Raw genomic sequence first — 17,305 nt, 5'->3', positions numbered from 1 at the left:
ACTATTGTTTCAACAGTATAACTTTAATTACAGGGAAAAAAAACCTATCTCAATATACTTTGATGAAGCAAATATCTAAAACTACACAGGTTGAATATCACAAATCTGAAAATCTGAAATGCTGCAAAACCAGTAACTTTTTGAGTGCTCAAAGGAAATGCTCACTGGGGCATTTCAGATTTCAGATTTTCAGATTTGGGATGGTTAACTGATAAGTACAACTCAAATATTCCAAAATTTGAAAAAAATTTGAAATCCAAATCACTCTGGTTCCAAGTATTTCAGATAAAGGATACTCAACCTGTATTTAGTGAGTGCAGTTGCATATGCATTAAAGAAAAACTGAAGAACAGAAGAAAACGTAAAATGTTATGTTATTTCTGAGCAGCAACATTACAGGTGTTTTGTTCTAGTTTTTGTTTTGAGACAGGGTATCAAGAGTGCAGTGGCATGGTCATGGCTCATTGCAGCCTCAACCACCCAGGCTCAAGTGGTCCTCCTACCACAGCCTCTGAAGTAGCCAGAACTATGGGTATGTGCCACTACACTAACTTCTTATTTTTATTTTTTTTGTAGAGATGGAGTCTCCCTATTAATTTTACATAGGAAAAAATAAATATTTTTAAATTGCAGTATTATCTTCAGAAATTCAATTTCAAGTAGCAAGTGATCTGAGTATTAGGAACAAATATACACATAGTGAAATGCTAAATAAAGATGAATCAGAAGTGTAATTTTCATGACTTAACAAAACACAGGAAGTGGTACAGCTAGACATTGTTTGATTCATTCTGACCCATTTAGGAATTTGTTTCTTAATTGATATATGTGTAACTTTCCTCATATTCAAAAATATCTTACAAATAATAACCCACAGGCATATATTTATTCCTATGTTTAAAATCAAGAGACAGGGTTAAGAAATTTTAAAATTCCCTTCTTTTTTTTTTTTTGAGATAGAGTCTCGCTCTGTGGCCCAGGCTGGAGGGCAGTGGCACAATCTTGGCTCACTGCAACCTCTGCCTTCTGGGTTCACGCCATTCTCCTGCCTTAGCCTCCCAAGTAGCTGAGACTACAGGTGCCCACCACCATGCCCAGCTAATTTTTTGTATTTTTAGTAGAGATGGGGTTTCACCATGTTAGCCAGGATGGTCTCGATCTCCTGACCTCGTGACCCGCCCGCCTCAGCCTCCCAAAGTGCTGGGATTACAGGCGTGAGCCACGTGCCCAGCCCAAAATTCTGTTCTTAAATATATAACAAGAGTTTTTCCAGAGAATGCCTAGTAATCTACCATTCATTAAACAATGACACTGGGAGATCCCTATTTATTAATACATGAGAGCAGAGGAATTTCAATTTGGGACTTGAGGCCAAGGACAGTGGCTCATAGCTGTAATCTCAGCACGTTAGGAGACCGAAGTGGGCGGATCACATGAGGCCAGGACTTTGAGACCAGCCTGGTCAACATGGCAAAACCCCATCTCTACTAAAACTACAAAAACACTAGCCAGGCGTAGTAACTCATGCTTGTAATCCCAGCTACTTGGGAGGCTGAGGCATGAGAATCGCTTGCACATGGGAGGCAAAGTACGTTGTAGTGAGCCAAGATTGTGCCACTGCACTCCGGCCTGGGTGACAGAGCAAGACCATCTCTCAAAAATAAACAAATAAACAAACAAACAAATAAATAAATAAACAAACAAACAGAGGATTTGAGGCACAATTGCTTTTGTTCTTAACTGAAGCAAAACTTTAAATTCAGGACCGTCTTAATGACCTGGAGTTCCATAATAGCTATTAATAACTCAAGAGGTATGCTTTAGTTTCTATGTATGATCTTCACAAACACTGCTACCTGTGGAAGATATGGACTGATGTATGACAGTGACCATGGTGGTCTTGCTGCCTTTATTTTTTTAGATGGGGTTTTGCTATATTGCCCAGATGGCTGTGCAGTGGGGCAATCATGCCTCACTGTACCCTCTGAACTCCTAGGCTCAAATGTTCCTGCCTCAGCCTCCCAAAGTGCTGGAATTACAGATGTGAACCACCATGCCTGGCTCTTTGCTGCCTACTTTAGCAAGTATGTACTGTATATACTGTAAACACTAGATTATGAATACTATTTAGTATCTGAGTTATGAAAATATAAAAACAGGTTTTAGTAATTTAAATAGCTAATGGTCTCTTAGATCTCACCACTTAGGTAGCTGTCAGAACTCTAAAAGTCAATAGTCATTTCAGTTGCGTTAACTACTTAAAATCTGGAACCTAAGACATATCTCTAAGAATGGAAACAAACTATGGAAGGGAGATAGGTTCGTGACAGACTTTCAAACATAAAGCTTACAGTAGGCAGTTTAACCAGAAATACCATGATGATTAACACTTATCAGAGAGGTAGGTAGAAAGAACTGACTTCTAATTTTTTATGACATTAAAAGGTATTTTATCTAGTTCTCATATTTTTAATGGTTTATTTGGAATTGTTCAGCAGTCCTCTCTCTACCCTTTCTTTGTAAGCATTCCAAAGTTAGGATGTTTTTGAAGAATCTCTTACCTTTGTCTGCTTGTCTGACATATTAATATGTCAGTATCAACTTAATCATTCAAATACATTTCTCTTATTTTGGGGTTTTCTCAGGTGTTTTCTTCTAATTAGAAATCTTGTAGACTATTACTTACAGTGTTGTAAAGTTTATCAAACTCTGCATATCTCCTGAAGACAAACCATTCACTCCTTCCCACGGAAACCAGAACTTTATAAACCTGTGGAAATAAAAAGTAACAATGTAACAAAATTTAATTGCAAAAAACCCATTAGCTACTTAAATACATTAAACCTGTTTTCATATATATACATATTTTGAAACAGTCTGGCTCTTTCAATAAGGCTGATATTTTCATATTCTGAAACTGATACTAACATTAACATTTTTATATGATTCTCCAAGATACATAAACATACCAATTAAAGCACTTATTGAATCTTGTCAAATGGTATTCTTGGCTGGGCTCAGTGGGTCATGCCTGTAATCTCAGCACTTTGTGAGGCTGAGGTGGGAGGATCACTTGAGCGTAGGAGCTGGAGACCAGCCTGGGCAACATAGGGAGACCCCGTCTTTACAAAAAACTTAAAAATTAGCCAGGGATGGTGTACACACCTGTAGTCCCAGCTACGCGGGAGGCTGAGGTAAGAGGACTGCTTGAGCCCAGGTAAGTCGAGGCTGTAGTGAGCTGAGATCACACCACTGCACTCCAGCCTGAGTGTCAAAAGTGAGATCATGACTTGAGGGAAAAAAAAGTGGTATCTTGTGATGGGAAGAATATCAGGTCACGAAAAAAAACAGGTGATATTTTATTTTTCAAATGTTACAAAATATTTCTGTGATTTTCAGGGAATAACATAGTCAACACCTCATTATTTGGATCTACTGAATTTCTAACATTTTGCCATTCTTGCTTCAGATTTTTTTGCCAAAGAATAAAATACTATAGATTCAATTGTTGCCACTTTCCTCTCTTCTTCCCTAGCAGTAATTACTACCTTGAACTTACAAAGTATTTTCAAAAGTGATACTTGCTTCATAAAAAACCTTCAATTATTAGTTCTCTTCATCTTTCACATAGTAGTTTTAGGTCAGCTTTCACATAGTAGTTTTCAAACTATTAATAAGAATTTATTCTCAGATTTCCTAGTATTATCTTCCATATTCAGTATTTTCAAGTATACATAACCTCATATAATCATAATCCAACAACCCTATGAAGTAAGCAGAACAAATATTATAACCCCCCACTATACATGAGACACCCTACATGAGCTGCAGGATGGTAATCTGGCTCTCTTGGTCTTAACCGAAAAGGAATCTGGTTGTCTTAGAGGAAGCTATTACGTGTAAGATGTTAGAATTAATTTGATACCACCCCCCATGGACAGTATGCAGAAGTAGAGGGCAAAAAACTTAGCCAAGGTTCGAGTGATGTTGAGTAAGACTAGACAAGAGATTTATCTCACATGGCACTCAGGATCAGACAAGCCTAGAAGCAGAACTGCTGTAAGAGAATAAAACACTTAAGTTTATATGATTGTGAGTTTCTTGAATTATTTGTGCTGACTTGGTGAGAAGAATGGACCTTAGAAAGTTCAGGTGGCCTCCCCTGGCTACCCAAATACAGCCAAGACCAGGAGCAAGTCTAGGTTCCAAGCTGGAGCAGCTCTGCGGCAAATATATTTACAGAAGGCAAGATAAAGCCTTGTGAAATTATGAATTAACAGTATGATTTATAAACAAGTGCTTATTAAATATGTACTAATAAAATAGTAGACAAAAACAAAAACTAATCAAATCCTTAAAAATACTTCCATTGGTAAAAAGCAAAACAAGATTAGATTCCCTGTGAAATCTAACAGAATTTCACAGGAAACAGTACAATACTTAATACAATATGAAATTATCTTATTTGCATATTTCCTTATTGTCTGTCTTGCCCTAGTTAATGAAAGTTCCTTGAGAGCTAGGGCTAATGTCACTCTTGTTCCACTGTATCCCCAGTGCCTAGAATATGACATAGAAACTCACAATTTCTCAAGTGGATAAATGAAAATATAATTTAGACTTGGCTTAAGTCAAGACACCTACAATGCAACACATTTCCCTGTTAGAAGCTTCATGGCATAGAACTATATAAACTACCTATGCAAACTAGAGTATAAAAATATTATCAAGGCTGGGCGTGGTGGCTCATTTCTGTAATCCCAAAACATCGGAAGGCTGAGGCAGGAGAACCACTTGAGCCCAGGAGTTCAAGACCAACCTATTCAACATAGCAAGACCTGTCTCTATTAAATTTAAATTCAGGCTGGGCGCGGTGGCTCATGCCAGTAATTCCAGCACTTTTGGAGGCCAAGGCAGGTGGATCACGCAAGAGATAGAGACCTTGCCAACATGGTGAAACCCCGTCCCTACTAAAAAAAAAAAAGGAATATATATATATATATATATACACACACACACACACAAAAAAAAATTAGCTGGGCATGGTGGCATGCACCTGTAGTCCCAGCTACTCGGGAGGCTGAGGCAGGAGAATCGCTTGAACCCAGGAAGTGGAGGTTGCAGTGAGCCTAGATTGTGCCACTGCACTCCAGCCTGGCAACAGAGCGAGATTCCGTCTCAAAAAAAAAAAAAAATTAATTAATTAATTAATTAATTAAAAACATAAAAATATTATCGATAATACGGGTACCTAGGCTGAACAGAGCATCTGTGTTGGGTGGGATGGGGTCTATCTGCACTGAGAGAACCAAGTTTCTTGAGGATTGAGGACTACACTGTAGTAATCAGCAAATAACAGATGAACAATTCAACAAATACTTATTTGAATTCCTACTATCTTTGTTCTAGGGGCTGGCGAAACGATAATGAAGAAGTCCTTGCTTCAAAGAACCTTGCATTCTACTCAAAAGCGGCACATATAAACAAACACGAAATGTGGCAGGAGGGAAAGCAAGACAGAGTGAGAGGGGTAGCGTGGGGTGTGAAGGTGCTGTTTTTTATAGGGTGGTCAGAATATGCCTCTCTAATAAGGCAATATTTGAGAATCTGAAGGAAGTAAATGAATAAGGTGATTTAGTTAGGGCCTTTGAGAACTTAGTGCACAGCGTAAAAACAGCTGGGTAAGAGAAATGTTACAGGTCTCCTCAACCATCCTACAGAAGACATGGAAATACCTCCAGCCTGGAAAATCAAAGGACACACGAGATAATCTGCTGACATTTGCTATGTGTGAACTTCCATCAAACTTGGCAGGAGGTATCCTCTCGAGGAAAGAATGACCCAAAGGCGAAAATAAGGAGGGGGAAGGAAGGAAGAAAAACTTTCACACACTCTACCGTTTTATTCTAGGTATATCAACCTTTGTTTACCTTCAATGTGATACTGCTAAAAATTTGCTTATACAAATGTGCAACAAATGCCTACTGTTTAAGATATTCCTGCAATGTAGAGGCTCAGAAGGGGTATATGGTCAGAAACACATTGCAATTTATCTGCTCTGGGATGTGGTGCCAAGTGTGGCAGGTGTGTCTGTTAAGGAAGAGAGGACAGAGGGACTGCTTTCCCTGCTCCTTGTCTGAGACCTTGAGAGAAAACCATCATTTTCTGGCACCCAGCCCCACCTAGTTAAGAAGGCAGAGAGATTTAGTTTAACTCCTCAGCTTTCCTCAACTGCCCTATGACAGGGACTCTGAGTTGAAAGTCACCTGTCATGGGACTCAACTGGCAGTGACCAGGTAACCCCCTTTTTAGAGGCTGGGTTGGACCACTGAGCCAGGAGCAGGTGAAGGACATGTCAGAGCCTCAGGGGGCTCTACAGCTATCAAGGGCCAAGGTACTGAGTCAGTGGAGAGTTGCCGCAAGACCCTGGTCAAGTCAACAAAGAGATCACAAGCTAGTTCATCAACTGAAGGTGCCAGCAATGGATGCCAGCAAAATGCCCAGGTTATCAGGTCAGTCATAGCTGGCTATCTGCCAGACCAGCCACTTTACAGCTCAAAAAACAAAGATCTAGAGGGACGACAAGAACTCAAGAGGCTTCACCAGGCTACCATGAGGTCATTCACCAACTCAACAATATTGTGAAAGGGGACACCTCTCCTTCCATAAACCATGATGCCAACCTGAGGAGGATGTGTGTTCAAGTAAGAGAAAGAAAGTAGAAGAGAGGCTAAGCATTTTATCCTGAGACCTGGTTAAATTATTAGATCAGACTAAGTATTAAACAGAATTGGGCTAAATGAATTTCTTCATATTACTCATACAACATAGAAAAGATCTAGTTGGAAGTAACCAAAGTGTGGTTTTCAGACTTCCTGCATCAGGATGAACTGGTCAAGTGTGCTGAACAATTCAGATTACAGTCTTGTATAGTACACAGTTATTTACTCATTTTACAAATAAGGCAACTGAAACACAGACAGGTGAAGTAATTCATACATCCCAGATTTGAACCCAGGCCATCTGACTCCAGAGTTCCAACTCTGTAGGTGAGGACAGAGTGGGGAGTTACGAGGAAGAGCATATCAGTAATATACATGATAAATGGCTTCTTTTTTTCAGGGGGAGGAGGGCACAAGACCTCTGTATGTACTAATAGGACTACTGGAACTACATACAATATTGTATGTTTCAGCACACTAATTAGAAAAGTCACTGTTCTCCAATAATAAAAACTGATACACAGATTGAGCAAATGTTCATTGTGCTTACTCTTTATAAAGCCCTGTAGTAGATACTACAGTGATAAATGATAAAATTAGAAATGGCTTAGCCTTTAAGGTAAAAACAAAAAAAATACTGAATTAAATATTTTAAAACTGAGAGATACTATAAACATTTCAGGGCAGTAGTTCTTAATATGAAATCGATGTCTTCAGGAGTCCATTAATTCCTGACAGTGCATGCAAATTGTAAGTGTGTGTGTAGATCCATGTGTATGCACATGCACATTTTCTGTTAAGAAGATTAGTTAGCAGCTGGGCATGGTGGCGGGCGCCTATAGTCCCAGCTACTCGGGAGGCTGACGCAGGAGAATGGCATGAACCAGGAGGCGGAGCTTGCAGTGAGCCAAGATCGCGCCACTGCACTCCAGCCTGGGTGACAGTGTCAGACTCTGTCTCAAAAAAAAAAAAAAAACCCAAGAAGATTAGTTAGATACGGTCAGGCGTGGTGGCTCACGCCTGTAATCCCAGCACTTTGGGACGCCAAGGTGGGCGGATCACGCGGTCAAGAGATCAAGACCATCCTGACCAATATGGTAAAACCCCATCTCTACTAAAAATACAAAAATTGGCTGGGCGTGGTGGCACGTGCCTGTAGTCCCAGCTACTCAGGAGGCTGAGGCAGGAGAATCGCTTGAACCCAGGAGGCAAAGGTTGAACCCAGGAGGCAGTGAGCAGAGGTTGTACCACTGCACTCCAGCCTGGTGACAGAATGAGACTCTGTCTCAAAAGAAAAAAAAAAAAAAAAGGATTAGTTAGATAGTTTCATACAATTCTCCAAGAGGATAAGTAAAGAGACTAAAAAAGGAAAATTTATTCCATTACGGTAGCCACAGAAGACTTTGTGGAGAACAGATTATGTGAAAGAAGTAAAACCCAGGTATGTGGGAGATGGGGAAGCGGGTGTTCTAGGTTGGAGAAGAAAAGCAGAAATGAAAATATTCTCTATATTCAATTTTTTTCCACATGCTTAATGTTAAGTACTTACAGTAAACCTCTTCTTTTTCTCTCTGTGTTCATCAGAGCTGGGAATGCTTACACTTGGGCAGCTTTCCTTGTAGTCCATGGTATGATCTCTTTGCATTTAATCCCTCAAGAGCACACCAAAAAATGCGTCCGAAGAAACAGTCAGCAGAGGACAAACTCAATTAACTAATCCAAAACATAACACCTCTTGAAGTAATGTTCAAATTCCATCATGCAACCTTAACCAACAGAAAAAAAAAAAAAAAGAAGTGATTAACAAAAACAATTTTAACATACTATGACGGTTATTCCTTAAGCATGGGACTAATTTTACATTTATTCTGGCAGGAATTTACTTTTGCTCATCAGTCTCAGCCCAGGTTAGAGATTTAGTTTCTACTGTGTTCCTACTACAACCCACAAATATCTGCAGTCCATCTACCTTCCTTCCTATTAGGAAATTCCAGTAACTTACACACCTCAGTTCATGTAGACTAAGCACTAACTCTCACCTAGAAAAGATCTAGTTGGAGGTAACCAAAGTGTGGTTTTCAGACTTCCTGAATCAGGATGAACTGGTCAAGTGTGCTGAACAATTCAGATTACAATCCTGTATAGTACATAACTATTTACTCATTTTACAAATAAGGCAACTGAAACACAGAGAGGTGAAATAATTCATACATCCCGGATTTGAACCCAGGCTATCTGACTCCAGAGTTCCAACTCTTAACCACTGTACTATGCTTCATTATAACTGTGGATTATTCTTTTGTACTGAACCTCTGGTCAGAGACACTACCGTAGATCTTCCTACAAAATAAATGCAGTATGTTAATATCATCCCACTCATGAATAAAGGGCTAGAGATGTCACACTGATGTCACCTTTGCTACACACAGCAGCCCATACTCTGACACCACATGACACCAAATAATACCTTTCTTTTAGAGACAGGGTGTTGCTATGTTGCCTAGGTTAGAATGCAGTAGCTATTCACAGATACAATCATGCTGCACTGCAGCCTCAAACTCCTAGGCTCAAGTAATGTTCCTGCTTGAGCCTCCCAAGTAGCTGCGACTATAGGCACAGACCATCACGCCTGGCTCAAACAATACTTTTTTTTGTTTTTTTCTTAAGATATGGGGTCTCATTACATTGCCCAGGCTGGTCTTGAACTCCTGGGCTCAAGCATTCCTTCCAACTTAATCTCCCAAAGTGCTAGAATTACAGGCATGAGCCACCACACTCAGACTAAATAATACTTTTTAAAGTGTCAGTATGCTTGGATAATTTCCCTGGATGGTCAGTTTCAGGAAGTTGCCGTAACAGATCTGGTCACTATAAATAAATTATATTCAGGTAATGACTTAAAATATATATCAGCAGGCATTGAATATTCAGGTATAATGAGTTTTAACTGATTATAAGAATGCTTCCTTTGAGATGATTCAAAGCTTCCCTTGTTGGATTTGCTGCTGGAAATGCAGTCAGAAAGATTTCTTTTTTTTTTTTTTTTTTTTTTTTTTTTTGAGACGACGTTTTGCTCTTGTCACCCCAGCCTGGAGAGCAACGGTGCGATCTTGGCTCCCTGTAACCTCCGCCTCCCGGGTTCAAGCGATTCTCCTGCCTCAGCCTCCCAAGTAGCTGGGATTACGGGTACGTGCCACCTCGTCCAACTAATTTTGTATTTTTAGTAGAGACGGCGTTTCTCCATGTTGGTCAGGCTGGTCTCAAACTCCTGACCTCAGGTGATCCGTCTGCCTCGGCCTCCCAAAGTGCTGGGATTACAGGTGTGAACCACTGCGCCCAGCAGTCAGAAATATTTCTGTGTAGCTGAATTAGTTGTTGAATATACAGACAAGTAATTGGTCCCGCCTCAACAAAGAGTACAGCATCTGTCTGTAAATTACAGCATTCTAAAGCCCCATAATAGTAGCTGCTTTGCCCCACTAAGACCAGGGAAGCACCTGACCAGAGCCTGGCCTGCCTGTCACTGCCTAAGCATGAGAGCAGGTGGAACCTATTGTACTTCTAAGGCAGACTGGCCCTGTCCTGGAACCTTAGAAGTCACATTAACCCATGCTTCTCCTCCTGCAGCAGAGATACTGAGAAGGTGAAGGTTATGAGCTACACTTTCCACACCTCTCCCTTGAGAATGTGGGGCTCAGGGTGGCAGGTACTGCTGTTACTTTATGTGAGTGCCTTGCTGTGCTATAGCCCACAGAAGCAGAATTCCTCAGGTCCTCCTTTTGGAAGGGACAGTAAGGTATCACATTAAGTAGCATCAAGAATAAAGGAGAAGGAAAGAGATGGTAGGCAGGACAACTTGTTTCCTGCAAGGTACCCAGGGGACATCTAAGAGAACAGGTACAGCTGGCAGTTAAGTGTAGAAGTCTACACTCAAGAAGCACACTCAAACCTGAGCCAAAGGTTCCAGTTTGGCAATTGCACTTGACAGTCTCTGTCTGCCCTTCCAGACCCAAATGCCACTCTTTCTCCACCCAGCCACATGTCCAGAAGTCTGAGCTCTACGGACTGCACACTACTTTGCCTTTGCCCTCTGGCTGGATGCAGCCATGAGAGTCACTAACAAATTACAGGGTAAGAGAAGCATGGCGCTAAGATATTTGTTCCCCTGGTCCCTTTCTGACATCAGTGGTTTACCCACCTAAGCCCACAGTTCCTAGCAGGCAGCCCCTCTTCCACAGCTACAGCTGAAGGGCCTGGGAATAATAACAGCTTCCTGACTTTGCTAGTAAAGAGGTGCTTCAACAAGCCATGATGGTTCCTCTAATCCTGCCCACAACATCTTAGTTAACAATCCCTTTGTTAAACTCCCTTCAACTACATTTGAGTGTGTCATATGACTGATGCAGTTAACTGGTACCAAGAAGACTGCAGGAAACACAGCCTCACAAATGGAATGTGTACTTGACAAGTGTCCTGAAAATCTTCCCATGGGGGGAGGGGATGGCACACAGTGACATCATGATCGCTCAAACTACTACCTGTGCATGGTGTCACGGGATGGAGTGCAGGTGGAGAGTGCTCAAAGTCCAAGTAGCAGATAAAAACACTGACTTCAGAGACTGCAATGTGGGCTGGGGCTGCTTCTGGCTGTCCTTGAGAATGTGCCTAAAGCAAATGACAAAGTTAAAGCTGTGAATTCCCAAAGAGATGGGTAGAAAATCCGTGGCTGTTTTATTGGAGTACTTCATCTCTTATAGTTGGTGAGCTGAGAAGACTAAGGATCAAGCCCAGGGTTTGATGGCTAGGGTTGCAGAGCCAATTCAATATATAATCCTGCAAAGTCTAATGTGTTAACATACGGCACTGGCTGGAAAGGAGAATGACTTGAATCATAGACGCAGGCATTTGGGTAGGCATAGATGAGGCTAAGAATGCTGAACCCCAAATTCAGCTGCACTTCCTTGCTGAAAGCAGCTGTCTGTATCTCTCAGAGAATACCCTGCATCCAAACGCCTCCTTCTCAATAAAACTCTTTTCAGGTTGTTTCACAAGGGATGCTAATTCTCGTCACTATCTACTCCCACCATCTTTCATTGTCTCATAACCCAAAAGACCCCAGAAAGAAGTTCCAAGTCTATTCTGGGAGAAAACTGCCTTTATAACAAAATATTTTAGGATCTCAACAATTTATTTACCAGTGGGAGTGTGGAGAGCACATACAGGAATATATTCAAAGTATCTTAGATCAAGGAAGACTAATAAGATTATTGTGACCTTTTTTCTCTTTTTTTTTTGAGATGGGGTCTCATTCTGTCGCCTAAGCTGCAGTGCAGGGTGCAATCTTGGGTCACTGTAACCTCCACCTCCAGGGTTCAAGCAATCCTCTCACCTCAGCCTCCCAAGTAGCTGGGACTACAGGCATGCACCACCATGCCTGGCTAATTTTTGTATTTTTGGTAGAGATAGGGTTTCGTCATGTTGGCCAGGCTGGTCTCGAACTCCAGAGCTCAAGCAAACTGCCCATATCGGCCTCCCAAAGTGCTGGGATTGTAGGCATGAGCCACCACACCCAGCGTATTGTGACCCTTTAAACGGCCACAGGCATATACTGTTGATCTTTCTCCAGGCCTTTCCTGAGAAGGACCTGTAGCAATTCCCCAGGATGACTGTCCACTACAGAAATGGGAATATATAATCCTTCCAAGCGTTAGTAGATACTGGCTCTGAAATAACACTAATCTCCTAGAGACCCAGAACATGGTCTACAAGTCAGAGTGGGACTTCCAGAGGTAAGGTCAGAGAGTAAGTCTGTCTCCCAGTGGGTCCAGTGGGACGACAGGCCCATCCTGTGCTTATTTCCCTAGTAACAGAATTGTAGTGGAAACAGATATACTTAGTAACTGGCCAAATTCCCATATTGGTTCCCTGTCCCATGTCATAGAAGCTATAATGAGAGAAAAGGCCATGAAGAAGCCTCTGGAACTGTCTCCCCTTTTCCTACTAAGAAAGTAATCAAAAAGTATACCACATCCATGGGAAAAGCTCAGAAATCACTACCACTATCAAAAACTAAAAGGATGCAGGGCTGTTAAAACTTCTTATATCCCCATTTAACTTGGCCATTTACCTAGATCAAAGCTGGAAAGAACTGGGAACATAACAATGGATTACCATAAATTTAATCAGATGGTGACACCAATTTCAAATGGGATTCTAAGATTCTAAATGTAGTGTTTCTGTTTTTGTTTTCTGAAGAAAATTAGCATAACCCCAGACATCTGGTATGACTACTGACCTGGCAAATGCTTTCTTTTCTATCACCATCAGTAAGGACAATGATATGCAAATTGCATGAAGTGGCAGAAAGGCAGTGTATCTTCATTGTCTCACTTGAGGGCTATGTCTGAATTGCCATAATATAGTCTGGAGAGTCCTTGATCATCTTGACAGCCCACAGATCACTATACTGGTCCATCACATGGATGCCATTTTCTTAACTGGACCTGGTGAACAAAAACTAGCAAGCACTTTGGACACCTGCGTAAGACACATACACAATCCAGAGGATGGAAAAAAACTCATGAAAGTTCAGGGACTCACCACACTAGGATTTCCCTGGTCTGAGCCAGGATATCCCGTCTCAAGTGAGAGAAATTACTACACCTTGCACCACTTGCACTGAGAGAGAGGTAAAACAAATAGTGAGTTTCAATACTTGGATATGCTGTTCTGACCCATTTACTGGGTAACCTATGAGCCTGCCAGTTTTTATTGAAGCCCATTCCAAGAGAAGGTTCTAGAGCAATGAAAGCTGCCCTAACCCTTGAGCCTATGCCTCAGCACATCCAGTAGTACTGGAAATGACATGGCAAACAGGAATGAACTAAGGACCCCTCTCTCTGACAAGCACCAAGGAAAGAGTAAGAGTTTCAGACCCCTTAGGGTTTGCCAGCAACCACTGTCTGTGGTTCCTGGCTTGTTACTAGGCCCAGGAAGAGATGCAATGACCGCCTATGGAAAATGAAGAGACTGTGTTAAAAGAACAGCCCATCGTGAACAGAGTATTATCGGGTTCACTGAATCATAAAACTAGACATGTACAGCACTAATCCACTTGGTACGGTAAAAGCAAGACTAGGCTTAAGCAAGTCTGGATGGCACAAGTAAACTGCAGGGATCGGCAGCCCGGACTCCCCTACTGTTTGTTCCTCCTTCCTTGTAAGTTTTCTAGACCCACATTTAAGGCCCCATGGGGAGGATCCTCAGGCCAGTTAGCAGGGCAGGAAAAAGGCATGCTTGTTTATGGATGGACATGCACAGTGTGCTGACACCAGCCAGAAGTGAGAAAAGGCAGCCCCACTCAGGGATGGCCTGAAAGAGAGTGGTGAAGGGAAATCTTCCCAGTGGGCAGAACTCTGAGCAGCACACGTGGTGGTTTACCTGTCAGGAGGAGTGCCAAAGGGACGTATCTATGATGATCTTGGGCAGTGGCTAATGGATGGCCTGCTGGTCAGTGACTAGTAAAGAACAAGATTGGGAAATTATATATTTTTTAAAGGGAGGTGTGCAGAAGTACGTATACGAACCTTTCACTACAGCACAGAATGTGAGCATATTTGTGTCTCACATCAATGCCCACTACAGACAGGCTCTCAATAATCATGTGGTCAAGATGATTTGTCTTATGGATGTTAGTCAGCCTCTTTCTCAATCGTCCCATTGCTTGCTCAATGGACCAATGACAAAGTGGCCAAAGCAGTAAGTGTGGAGGCTATATAGGGACAATATGGCCTTCCCCTCACCAAGATGGATTCAGTGCTGCCAGTGCTAAGTGCCCGACCACAACACAAAAGACCAACACTAAGGCCCACTATCCCACCATCCCACACGGGGTATTAGAGAGCCCTTAGGGAAGAATCTGTCTTCACAGAAGCAAGACCGACTTCATACGGTTGCTTTAAGGATTTGAGATAGCGTAAAAGACCTAGCACTGTAAAAGTAACCAATAAATCAGATCTAAAGTATAACAATTTGTTTTGAATTCATTTTTATTCTTTCATTCAACGAACACTTATTGAGTGCTCATCATGCATTAGGCAATAAAAAAGACAAAATGAAGTCCGTGCGCGGTGGCTCACACCTGCAATCCCAGCACTTTGGGAGGCTGAGGAGGGTGGATCATGAGGTCAGGAGTTCAAGACCAGCCTGGCCAACATGGTGAAACTCCATCTCTACTAAAAATACAAAAATTAGCTGGGCATGGTGGTATGTGCCTGCAATCCCAGCTACTCGGGAGGCTGAAGGAGGAGAATTGCTTGAACTGGGACACAGGAGGCAGAGGTTGCAGTGAGCCAAGATCGTGCTACTGCACTACAGCCTGGGTTACAGAGTGAAACTCTGTCTCAAAAAAACAAAACAAAAAAAAGACGAAGAGAAAATCCTACTCTCACAGAACTCACCTAACGGGGAAGACAGGGAAGACTGACAAGCAACATACAAATTTGTAAGTATGATGTTATGTGTATGCATGGTATACTGAGAGGGTACAGAGAAGGGACACAGCCGCAAACCGTACAGCTTAGCTAAAAATAAAGTCAGGCAGGTATGGAAGCAGAGGTTTGAAAGAGATTCCACCCATTTGCCTCAATCATATTTGGAAAAAGAAGTCAAAATTATATGTTAGGAATAAAGATGTTGCTCTGAAGAAAAACATAAAGAGGTTAAATCACTTGCCCAAGTTAATATGCGACTAACAGGCAATAGAGCTAGAATTCAAATGCAAATCTGTCCAACTCCAAAATCTGTATGTGCATGTTTGCTGTACCACATCGACTCTTCTTAAATAAGATTTTGCTTTCCTTCAAGCTAAATTGAACTGGCAGCCTAATACTTACTGATTAGTGGCTAAACTTATTACAAGCCAGACTGTGCTTTACATGTGTGAATCTGGTTGCTCCTCACAACAGCCCTAACTAGAAGAAATTGAGGAGAAACTGAAGCATGAAAGGATGAAGGACCCTGCCCTAGAGGCAGAGGCAGGATTTGAACCCAGGTGGTCTGACTTCAGGGCTTCTATCCATTATACTACCCTGCCTCCACAACATGTACATGCTTTACAGAGTCCTCTGGGGACCAATGAAGAAAGTTCACAAATTTATTTTAAGTGATTTAAAGTAAAATGAAAAAGCAAGCCTGCTATTACTATACATGTAGTACCTATTTATGCTATAAAACTGAAGCAATTAAAATTCCGCAAAATCATCTTCTGGCCAGGCAGCTAAATAAAACAGAGTAAGAAGGGGATTGACATAAAAACCCACAACTAAGAAAGAACAGAACAAAAAGCTATGTCATTTATGTGGGATTAAAACTGGGACTTTTTTGGGAGATTCATATACATGCAGGGCTTTTCAAAAGAGGAACAGGAAAAGGATCTGCCTTCACTCTGCTAGACAGTCAGAAGATAATTTTGTAGTCTGGTGCTCAGGGGCAGCTGGCTTGCCAGGGGTAGGTAACAGCTCTTCCAAAGAGGCTTAAGATGATGGCAAAACTTTTCAAGGCCGGCCAATTCTTAGGTGAATCTGCAAGGGTAATATAACAGCTAGTAAAGATTAGACAATGGTTCTCATCTGGGGCCAATTTTGCCTGGAGGATATTTGGCAATGTCCGGAGACATTTTTGGTTGCCACAACTTGCCAGGATGGGGGTGGGAGTGGGGGGTGGGCGGTGGTCGTCAGGGATGATGTTAAGCATCTACAATATGCACAGTACTGCCCTACAACAAAAAATGATTTGACCCAAAACGTCAACAGGGCTGAAGGTTGAGAAATAAATATTTACTGAGCACTAATGCCAGGGCTGGTTTAAGCGCTCACATCTAACACATCAATGAGTCCTCATAGCAACCTCTGAGGTAAATATCAGAGGTAAGAAACCTAAGCACAAAGAATACTTCCACACAGTCACGCGGCTGTGGGTGAAAGCACTCTCACGTGAGCCCAGCTCACATACCATAACCCTCAACTTACTATGCTGTTACATGCATCCTTTTCTAAATCATCTTTGGAGATACAGAGTTGAAGAGAAGAGAGCACCAGGGATCCACTAGGCAACTGCGTTACGGAAAGAAAGTCATGCACAGGAAAAGCAGATTTCTGATTCTGCCACCAGGAGGGGTCAAAGTCTGGACAGCACTTTGTCAGGAGCCCGGCTTAGCTTTCTTGAAAAACGTCACATGTAAACATCTAACTGAGAGCTTGGTCCACAGCAGGCTCTGAGTGTTGGCCCCATCACAATGACAACCAAGGGCTAATTATGAAATAGGAAGGACACAGGAAAAGACATTATCAAGGATACAGTTTTTTTAAAAGGAGGGGGAAAATTCATCTTTTTTAAAAAAGCATCCATAGACTTAAAATTTTTTTGTTTGGGGTCTGTAAAAAAATACCAATATGGGTGAAACTCTATGATAAAAAATTGCCCAAATTCTTGTTATGTTAAAATGTTACTAGGCCGGGCGCGGTGGCTCAAGCCTGTAATCCCAGCACTTTGGGAGGCCGAGGCGGGCGGATCACGAGGTCAGG

The 17,305-nt window shown here is 41.8% G+C and overlaps 1 protein-coding gene across 14 annotated transcripts in view; it reads right to left on the bottom strand.

The window, feature by feature from the left end:
- The window catches only part of LOC101000053 (serine/threonine-protein kinase Sgk3), a 146,653-nt gene that overhangs the window by 60,478 nt on the left and 68,870 nt on the right, over positions 1 to 17,305 (bottom strand). For 6 of the 14 annotated variants that reach the window (XM_009213128.4, XM_009213131.4, XM_009213130.4 and 3 more), the window contains 3 exons: positions 11,261 to 11,387; positions 8,272 to 8,488; positions 2,687 to 2,770 (listed from right to left, as the gene is read on the bottom strand). In XM_009213128.4, coding sequence (XP_009211392.1) covers positions 2,687 to 2,770; positions 8,272 to 8,367 — 180 coding nt within the window. In that variant the 5' untranslated portion in view covers positions 8,368 to 8,488; positions 11,261 to 11,387. Of the gene's footprint in view, positions 1 to 2,686; positions 2,771 to 8,271; positions 8,489 to 11,260; positions 11,388 to 13,017; positions 14,877 to 17,305 lie in introns of those variants that run through there. The other 8 variants (XM_003902825.4, XM_009213134.4, XM_003902824.4 and 5 more) reach the window with 3 other exon arrangements.

This window comes from Papio anubis, chromosome 8, assembly GCF_008728515.1.
Source record: "Papio anubis isolate 15944 chromosome 8, Panubis1.0, whole genome shotgun sequence".
In the NCBI taxonomy this organism is placed as follows: Eukaryota; Metazoa; Chordata; class Mammalia; order Primates; family Cercopithecidae; genus Papio; species Papio anubis.
Note: the sequence above shows the minus strand (reverse complement) of the source record. Positions and strands in the feature narration are given on the sequence as shown.